Source organism: Oncorhynchus tshawytscha, linkage group LG09, assembly GCF_018296145.1.
Source record: "Oncorhynchus tshawytscha isolate Ot180627B linkage group LG09, Otsh_v2.0, whole genome shotgun sequence".
Taxonomy (NCBI): domain Eukaryota; kingdom Metazoa; phylum Chordata; class Actinopteri; order Salmoniformes; family Salmonidae; genus Oncorhynchus; species Oncorhynchus tshawytscha.
Window position 1 is genome coordinate 80,606,756 of NC_056437.1, and position 10,000 is coordinate 80,616,755.

The window sequence follows — 10,000 nt, forward strand, 5'->3', positions numbered from 1 at the left end:
GAATCAGTAACACAAACACATAAGCATTTATTGAAGTCTCTTGAGAAGATGGAACCCTCCACAATGTTGCTTTTCATGGGGATAGACTCTTCCCCAGCTGTGGACCGGGCACTCCTGGCACACACACACACACACACTCACAGTCTTGTACAAATAACCTTGTAGGGACACAAAATTCAATCCCATTCAAAATCCTATTTTCCCTAACCGAACTCTAACCTCTAATTCTAACTAACTCTAAACTCTAACCTCTACCTCTAACCTCTTACTCTAACCTCTTACTCTAACCTCTCACTCTAACCTCTAACTCTTACTCTAATCTCTAACCTCTTACTCTAACCTCTTACTCTAACCTCTAACTCTGACTCTTAGTCTTACTCGAACCTTAACCCCAAAACCTAACCATAACTCTAAACCTAACCCTAGCTCTTAACCCTAAACCTAATTGTAACCTCAACACTAAACCCCATAGAAATAGCATTTGACCTAGTGGGGACTAACAAAATGTCCCCAGTTGGTTAGCTTTTTGTTTGTTTACTATACTTGTGGGAACTTCTGGTCCCCATAAGTATAGTTAAACATGCCCACACGCACACACACATAATCTCCAGTCATACTTACAGGTTAAATTTGACTATTTATTGACTCAGAGTTTGGACATCCTCTATTATACAGTATTTTGTATACAAACAGAAAAAGTCCAAAACATACAAAGTTCAATATGCCGATTCGGAGGCTTAATTATACAATCTCACCTAAACCATCAAATTAAATTGTATTAGTCACATGCGCCGAATACAACAGAATACCATGCCTTATAGTGAAATGCTTACTTACGAGCCCCTAACCAACAATATAGTTTAAAAAAAATACGGATAAGAATAAGAAATAAAATAACAATGAATTAAAGAACAGCAGTAAAATAACAATAGCAAGACTATATACAGGGGGGTACCGGTACAGAGTCAGTGTGCGGGGGCACCGGTTAGTTGAGGTAATATGTACATGTAGGTAGAGTTATTAAAGGGACTATGCATAGATGATAACAACAGAGACTAGCAGCGGTGTAAAAGAGGAGGGCCATGCAAATAGTCTGGGTGGCCATTTGATGAGGTGTTCAGGAGTCTTATGGCTTGGGGTTTGAAGCTGTTTAGAAGCCTCTTGGACCTCCGGCACCACTTGCCGTGCGGTAGCAAAGAGAACAGTCAATGACTAGGGTGGCTGGAGTCTTGGACAATTTCTTAGGGCAACTTTCCACTGGTATATGGTATTGTAGGATTAGGAGGCCACTTTCATAAGTACAGTGCACTAGCATAGCCTTCTTTTTTAACATTTATTAAACTAGGCAAGTCAGTTAAGAACAAATTCTTATTTTCAATGATGGCCTAGGAACAGCCTGTTCAGGGGCAGAACAACAGATTTGTACCTTGTCAGCTCGGGGACTTGAACATGAAACCTTTCGGTTACTAGTCCAACGCTCTAACCACTAGGCTACCCTGCCGCCCCTTTCTGTACACTACAGTAATGACACCCCTCTAACTGTTTTGTACACTCTGTGCTCCAACTCAATTGTTGTCACAATTAGGAGCGTTGATTCTCCACTCTCAGCCTCACTACTCTCTACGTTTCCACTGACATGGACTTCCATGCTGTTGTATTCACACCTCTTCAGTTGGTGTATATATTCATTATCTGAGTGGTAGCTCTCTCAATGTGATGTGTTTGTCTGCTGTTAACAGTGGTTAAGCAGCACATCAAGGGGAGGAGGGAGGAGGGGAGTGAGTGGTAATTGGAATTCACTGTTGCTCCCCACCAGGCCCTCTTAACCCAAATCCCATCCACTGCATGCCTGCTGCCTGCTGAATGGGGCTGTGTGGAGATGAGAGGATGTGAGGGGAATTCAGACAACCTCACATATCTCTCCTGTTTCCCTGGAACCTTACGCTCTCTCTCTTTCTCTCTCTCTCACTCCCTCATTCTGTCACTGTCGGGGTCTCTAGATGACGCTCCCTCATTCTGTCACTGTCTGGGTCTCTAGATGACGCTCCCTCATTCTGTCACTGTCTGGGTCTCTAGATGACGCTCCCTCATTCTGTCACTGTCTGGGTCTCTAGATGACGCTCCCTCATTCTGTCACTGTCTGGGTCTCTAGATGACGCTCCCTCATTCTGTCACTGTCTGGGTCTCTAGATGACGCTCCCTCATTCTGTCACTGTCTGGTTCTCTAGATGACGCTCCCTCATTCTGTCTCTGTCTGGGTCTCTAGATGACGCTCCCTCATTCTGTCACTGTCTGGGTCTCTAGATGACGCTCCCTCATTCTGTCACTGTCTGGGTCTCTAGATAACGCTCCCTCATTCTGTCTCTGTCTGGGTCTCTAGATGACGCTCCCTCATTCTGTCACTGTCTGGGTCTCTAGATGACGCTCCCTCATTCTGTCACTGTCTGGGTCTCTAGATGACGCTCCCTCATTCTGTCTCTGTCTGGGTCTCTAGATGACGCTCCCTCATTCTGTCACTGTCTGGGTCTCTAGATGACGCTCCCTCATTCTGTCACTGTCTGGGTCTCTAGATGGCGCTCCCTCATTCTGTCTCTGTCTGGGTCTCTAGATGACGCTCCCTCATTCTGTCACTGTCTGGGTCTCTAGATGGCAGTGCAAAGGGAGAGCACTCTATTAGACATAATACCTCACTGATATAACTTTGGCAACAAAATCACTAGTAATTACAGGACAGAGTGTAGTCACTAGGCCATGAAAATGATGGATAATAGTGATATTGAGAGAGTTCTGTCCTGTTTTAAACACTCTTTCTCTCCTCACCTTTACTTTCTCACAATCTCTATCGCTTCGTTTTTTAGGAACTTGTGGTGATGCTCATGAGTCCCGATGTTCTCTGCTGACCCCAGAGGTCACTGTTTCTCATCCTCTGACACTTATAGCACAACACCATGTTCATTCTCTCTCCCTCAGGGGCAATCACTATCAGCACACCTGACCCTTGTGGCACACCTCTCTGTGCTTTTGAAAGCTTTCTCTTGGAAGACCTTCATGGGTCATCTACAGGTCACTGTCTGTCACCTGTCTGAACATCCACTCCCACACAGTGGCTTCACATTGCTTCTGGTTTAATCCATGACCCCAACTCCAAAACATGTCATCACCATCCTCCAGCTTGTTCCTGGAACTGCCAATCCCCCAGCAGTTCCCCCATCCCTCATTTCTCTTCCCCCAAAATATCCCATCAGAGCACACATGACTGAGCCGGAAAGGACATTGTTATTAAATTATAATGACTTATACATTAGTGCCTCATAGCCTATCAGTTAAGCAGCAGCCCTATGCTTTCTCATTTCCCTGTCATTGTCATTATTGATATTTGCTTATGCATCACCAAGCATCACAGGTGTGAGGGAGGGAGTTGGGATGGAAGTGGCACAGATAGACAAGAGTGCTTCCCTTAAAGTCAATGAGATGGGCTTTATGTTTATTTATAGAGGCAGGCTCTGCAAACCGGCAGTCAGGCCATTAACTTCATCAAAGGGATGGCTTTCAGTCAATGGCTACATTGAGCAGAGAGGAGCTACTACACACTGGGGCCCAGCCACAGCATGTCACATACATACATACATACATACATACATACATACATACATACATACATACATACATACATACATACATACATACATACATACATACATACATACATACATACATACATACATACATACATACATACATACATACATACATACATACATACATACATACATATAAACATACATACATTCCTCTCTATAGGAAGTCATTCTATGGGACACTTTCACTTCCTCTGTGGTGATGGGCAGCATTTGCCCTGTTACTGAGTAGGCTGTCCTGTATGTATGTGTGTGTGTGTGTGTGTGTGTGTGTGTGTGTGTTGTGTGTACATCTGTGTGTTTATGAGAGAGAAAGTGTTTTGACAGTGTGTGCCTGGTCTGACATGGCTGTGAGCCATTCTGAAGGTGACCTAAGGTAGCCTCTGAGTCAGGGCTTCAGACTGACACAACCTCACTGAATCAGTCACTGACAGGAAGAGGCTGGAGGCAACATGGACGCTCTGGCTGTTCTGCTGGGTCACTCCTCTCACTGCTGTTTGTCTATAAACTTTACCTGTTTATTATGGTTATTCAGACTCTCTAGTAGGGCTGGGCAATATATACAATCTATTTTATTCATTCAAATGTATGTTTTTGCACAATATTAGAAATTCCGTGAGTGAAACCTCTCGCGTCGCCTCTTCCTCTCTGTTTACACACACCAAGGCCTCTTCCTCTCTGTTTACACACACCAAGCCCCTCCCCCGCCCCTCACACCAACAAAGTTGAGAGATCACTTCTTCCTCTGACAAGCGGTTTCAACTCGCTATTTTCATTTGAGGTTTGGTCCAACAGAATTGGTCATATGGATACATTGAGACATTATTTTATTGTAATAGGGGATAAGTTAACCTTTAACGACACCATTTTTATGTCTCAACTACTCAACTTGTGCACAGAGCAGACACTTCTAACATTGATTCTGGAAAATTCATGCTCAGTTTGTCTTTACCACGTACCGCTAGCAACATTTTAGCCAAATACTGTTATATTATCTAGTCTGTGTTTTATAAAATGTGCAATAGTCATAAAACACAATTATATAAGCATTTGGAAAGAAATCGGGATATGATTTTTAGCCCTAGGTTTGCACAATTCCGGGAACTTTCAATAAATTCCCTGGTTTTCCAGAAATCCTGTTTGGAAGATTCTGGATTTCCTGTTTATTCCCTACTGATTCCAAAATCCTCCAAATGGGATTTCGTGAAAACCAGGGAATTTATTGTAAGTTCCCATTTTGCATCCCTAATCCTCCCTCCCTCTCACTCTCATGATACAAGGCCTGTGACATGGTTTAATTCCACTTCCTGTTCCCTGCTCTGTGAAGCAGCTGTGCCTCTGTTTCTCTCCATGGGTGTTCTTCTCCATGTGGCCTGATGCTATTCATGAACAACATGCTTCTGTTGTAACATGATACATACAACAACTGCTATGTGTCAATGTTTCCCTGTTTGGACAAACGACAAGAATAGCTATTGATTCCCTTAGCTTTTATTATTAGGTGTAATTAACTATGTATGACTGCTTTTTCAGTGACGGATTTGAAAGCTTTTTGTGGTTCCCTGGTTGTAATATCTTGGCCTTTGACCGTTTTCACTCAGCTGTGCTCTCTACGTCTTCTGTGCCTCTCACCTCTCCCCCAAATGAACACACACACCGGTTGCATCACGGCCTGTTACAGGATTAGCTCCGTCCAATGACAGCAAGGCCCTTCAGCGAGTGGTGAAGATGGCCCAGTACAGTGCATTCGGAAAGTATTCAGACCCCTTGGCTTTTTACACATTTTGTTATGTTACAGCCTTATTCTAAAATGTATTAAATAGTTTTTCCCCTTATCAATCTACACACAAATACCCCATAATGACAAAGCAAAAGCAGGCTTTTAGAAATGCTTGCAAATTTATTACAAATAAAAAAGGGAAATATTACTTTAACATAAGTATTCTGACCTTTTACTCAGTACTTTGTTGAAGCACCTTTGGCAGTGATTACAGCCTGGAGTCTTCTTGGGTATGACGCTACAAGCTTGGCAACCCTGTATTTGGGGAGTTTCTCCCATTCTTCTCTGCAGATTCTCTCAAGCTCTCAGGTTGGATGGGAAGTGTCGCTGCACAGCTATTTTCAGGTCTCTCCAGAGATGTTCGATCGGGTTCAAGTCCGGGCTCTGGCTGGTCCACTCAAGGACAGTCAGAGACTCGAAGCCGCTCCTGCGTTGTCTTGGCTGTGTGCTTGGCGTCGTTGTCCTGTTGGAAGGTGAACCTTCGCCCCAGTCTGAGGTCCTGAGCGCTCTAAAGCAGGTTTTCATCAAGGATCTCTCTGTACTTTCCTCTGTTCATCTTTCACTCGATCCTGACTAGTCTCCCAGTCCCTGCCGCTGACAAACATCCCCACAGCATGATGCTGCCACCACCATGCTTCACCGTAGGGATGGTGTCAGGTTTCCTCCAGACGGGTTGCTTTGCATTCAGGCCAAAGTGTTCAGTCTTGGTTTCATCAGACCAGAGAATCTTGTTTCAGATGGCCAGAGTTCTTTAGGTGCTTTTTGGCAATATCCAAGTGGGCTGTCGTGCCTTTTACTGAGGAGTGGCTTCCGTCTCTTCGAGTTGTCCTTCTGGAAGGTTCTCCCATCTCCACAGTGAAACACCTCCCTGACCAAGGCCCTTCTCCTCTCAATCCTGCAGAAATGTTTTGGTACCCTTTCCCAGATCTGTGCCTCGACACAATTCAGTCTTGGAGTTCTACGGGCAACTTCTTTGACCTCATCAAATTGTAAAAACATCTCAAGGATGATCAATGGAAACAGGGTGCACCTGAGCTCAATTTCGAGTCTCATAGCAAAGGGTCTGAATACTTATGTAAATAAGGTATAAAAAAAATATCGAAAAACCCGTTTTCATTTTGTCATTATGGGGTATTGTGTGTAGATTGATGAGGAAAAAAGAAATGTAATCCATTTTAAAATAAGGCTGTAACATAACAAAATGTGGAAAAGGTCAAGGGGTCTGAATACTGTACATCACCGTGCTCCCACCCATCCAGGACATCTACTCGAAACGGTGCCTGAGGAAGGTCCGCAGCATCATCAAGGACCCCACACACCCCAGTCATGAGCTGTTCACTCCCTTACCGTCAGGCAGACGTACCAGAGCATGAGATCTGATACCAACAGGCTCAGAGACAGTTTCTATCTACAAGCCATCAGACTGTTGAACACTTGAACTGGCTCTCACACACACACACACACACACACACACACACACACACACACACATATTTCCATTCATTCTACACACACTTCACAACTGCTGCTACCAGACTCTTGTTATGATTGCCATACTGCATAATTTAAACACTTGTTCCTGAATCCCCCCTTCCCCAAACATGTATAAATAGTGGACACTAAATTGTACCTTCCTGTATTATACTTATGCTAAAATGTTTATTCTATTCTACTGAGCCATTTACTTTATATTCCAATTCTTATCTTTTATTATTTCTTATTGTTGTTGCATTGTCCGGAATTAACCTGCAAGTGAGCATTTCTTTGGACGGTGTACACCAGGTGTATCCCGAATAATGAAACTTGAAACTTGAAACAGACACCGCATCTGGCAGTGTGTTTGATGTGATCAGTGTCTATCACAGCAGCCTGTCGCTATGCTAAGACTAGCCAACAGCAGGAAGCAAAGTGGCATTGCTCACTCGCTTACAAAACCACACCACTCTCCTCTGTGTGTGTTTCTGTAGTGTTACTGTCAGTTTCTCTCTCTCTCTCTAGGCTAGAGAGCAGAACAGGAAGCAGTGGGGTGGGGGTGGGGCTGTGTTGCTCTCTCTCTTCCTACCTCTTCCTCGCTCATTCGCTTTCAGATTGAGTCTCTTTTGATTACTGGCGGGAAGGAAGCACATCCCGGATTTGAGGAGGCAGGAATAGCTCTCTGTACTTTGAGTGGCGGTTCTGGTGTGAGAGTGTGTAACGGGGCAGAGGGGAGGGGTTGGGCAACACAGAGAGAGAGCCAGGGTGGGCCATGGCCAGCGAGGGAGCTTTGGCGGACTGCCCAGGGGAGAACACAGCTGCAGACCACCCCACTCACACTGAACAGGACCAGGGGGACGCCGAGTCTTCGGTAGGCACACTCTGTCTGGGCACCATACAACATGGTTGCCTTCCACACTACAGTGTGCTTGTGAGTTTCCTCTCCGCTTTCTGCTTCATGTTCACTTCCTTCTCAGTCCATGCCATTTCTGATGACTCATGTCGGGGCTGCTTTTAGTATTGTCGCATTGTTTTCAGACCCATCTGAGTGGAGAACTGCCTCTATTCAATTTCTCGGTATTGCTCCACTGGAGGTCATTGCTAAATGGCAATAAATGTATAGTAGTGAGTCACATTGTTAATGGTCCGGCCCTTTCCTCCTTCCTCTTATATTGTTGTCTCTGCTATTCTTCTCTCCTCTGTGCCACTGTTGCTCACCTCCTGCCTCACTATTAGTAGCTGTTCATTTTAAGACGAGTGTGTGTGTGTCAAACTAGTGTGTTGTGTGTGTGTGTGTGTGTGTGTCTCAGTTCTGCTCAACAAGTGGGTGTTCTTCCTGTCTTAGTCCTACCAAGGCTCTATTCCTCCCTCATCGTTCTCTCTCCTTGTATGTTCTCTACCTCCATCTCTAGGTGATTTTATTGCAGAGAAGGACAGGGCTGGGAGCACAATGAAGCTACAGCCTTGGTTTTGTTAGGACAGTAACACCACGCTCCAGCTGACTGTGCCATATGGCCCACAACTTATGATCGTGTTGATACCAACAGTACTAAACTCAGCAAAAAAAGAAACGTCCCTTTTTCAGGACCCTGTCTTTCAAAGATAATTTGTAAAAATCCAAGTAACTTCACAGATCTTTGTTGTAAAAGGGTTTCAACACTGTTTCTCATGCTTGTTCAATGAACCATACACAATTAAGGAACATGCACCTGTGGAACGGTCGTTAAGACACCAACAGCTTACAGACGGTAGGCAATTAAGGTCACAGTTATGAAAACTTAGGACACTAAAGAGGCCTTTCTACTGACTCTGAAAAACACCAAAATAAATATGCCCAGGGTCCCTGCTCATCTGCATTAATGTGCCTTAGGCATTCTGCAAGGAGGCATGAGGACTGGATATGCGGCCAGGGCAATAAATTGCAATGTCCGTACTGTGAGACGCCTAAGACAGTGCTACAGGGAGACAGGACGGACAGCTGATCATGCTCGCAGTGACAGACCACGTGTAACAACACCTTCACAGGATTGGTACATCTGAACATCACACCTGCGGGACAGGTTCAGGATGGCAACAACTGCCCGAGTTACACCAGGAATGCACAATCCCTCCATCAGTGCTCAGACTGTCCGCAATAGGCTGAGAGAGGCTGGACTGAGGGCTTGTAGGCCTGTTGTAAGGCAGGTCCTCACCAGACATCACCGGCAACAATGTCGCCTATGGGCACAAACCCACCGTCGCTGGACCAGACAGGACTGGCAAAAAGTGCTCTTCACAGATGAGTCGCGGTTTTGTCTCACCAGGGGTGATGGTCGGATTCGCGTTATCGTCGAAGGAATGAGCGTTACACCAAGGCCTGTACTCTGGAGCGGGATCGATTTGGAGGTGGAGGGTCCGTCATGGTCTGGGGCGGTGTGTCACAGCATCATCTGACTGAGCTTGTTGTCATTGCTGGCAATCTCAACGCTGTGCGTTACAGGGACATCCTCCTCCCTCATGTGGTACCCTTCCTGCAGGCTGATCCTGACATGACCCTCCAGCATGACAATGCCACCAGCCATACCGCTCGTTCTGTGCGTGATTTCCTGCAAGGAATGTCAGTGTTCTGCTATGGCCAGCGAAGAGCCTGGATCTCAATTCCTTTGAGCACGTCTGGGACCTGTTGGATCGGGGGGTGAAGGCTAGGGCCATTCCCCCCAGAAATGTCCGGGAACTTGCAGGTGCCTTGGTGGAAGAGTGGGGTAACATCTCAAAGCAAGTACTGGCAAATCTGGTACAGTCCATGAGGAGGAGATGCACTGTAGTACTTATGCAGCTGGTGGCCACACCAGATACTGACTGTTACTTTTGATTTTGACCCCCCCTTTGTTCAGGGACACATGATTCCATTTCTGTTAGTCACATGTCTGTGGAACTTGTTCAGTTTATGTCTCAGTTGATGAATCTTGTTATGTTCATACAAATATTTACACATTAAATTTGCTGAAAATAAGCGCAGTTGACAGTGAGAGGACGTTTCTTTTTTTGCTGAGTTTATTTCACCTGTATATCTAACGCTGTGTTCCTTCACAACAAATAGCCAAACATTTCAGTGCGCCATTTGACACAA

At 45.2% G+C, this 10,000-nt stretch overlaps 1 protein-coding gene across 4 annotated transcripts in view; it reads left to right on the plus strand.

The window, feature by feature from the left end:
* The window catches only part of LOC112259218 (serine/threonine-protein kinase N1), a 45,547-nt gene that overhangs the window by 14,858 nt on the left and 20,689 nt on the right, over window positions 1–10,000 (plus strand). For 2 of the 4 annotated variants that reach the window (XM_042327593.1, XM_042327594.1), the window contains exon 1: window positions 7,455–7,822. The exons of 1 other annotated variant lie outside the window; for it this stretch is intronic. In XM_042327593.1, the coding sequence (XP_042183527.1) occupies window positions 7,664–7,822 (159 nt within the window). In that variant the 5' untranslated portion in view covers window positions 7,455–7,663. Of the gene's footprint in view, window positions 1–7,454; window positions 7,823–10,000 lie in introns of those variants that run through there. One more of the 4 variants, XM_042327595.1, reaches the window with a different exon arrangement.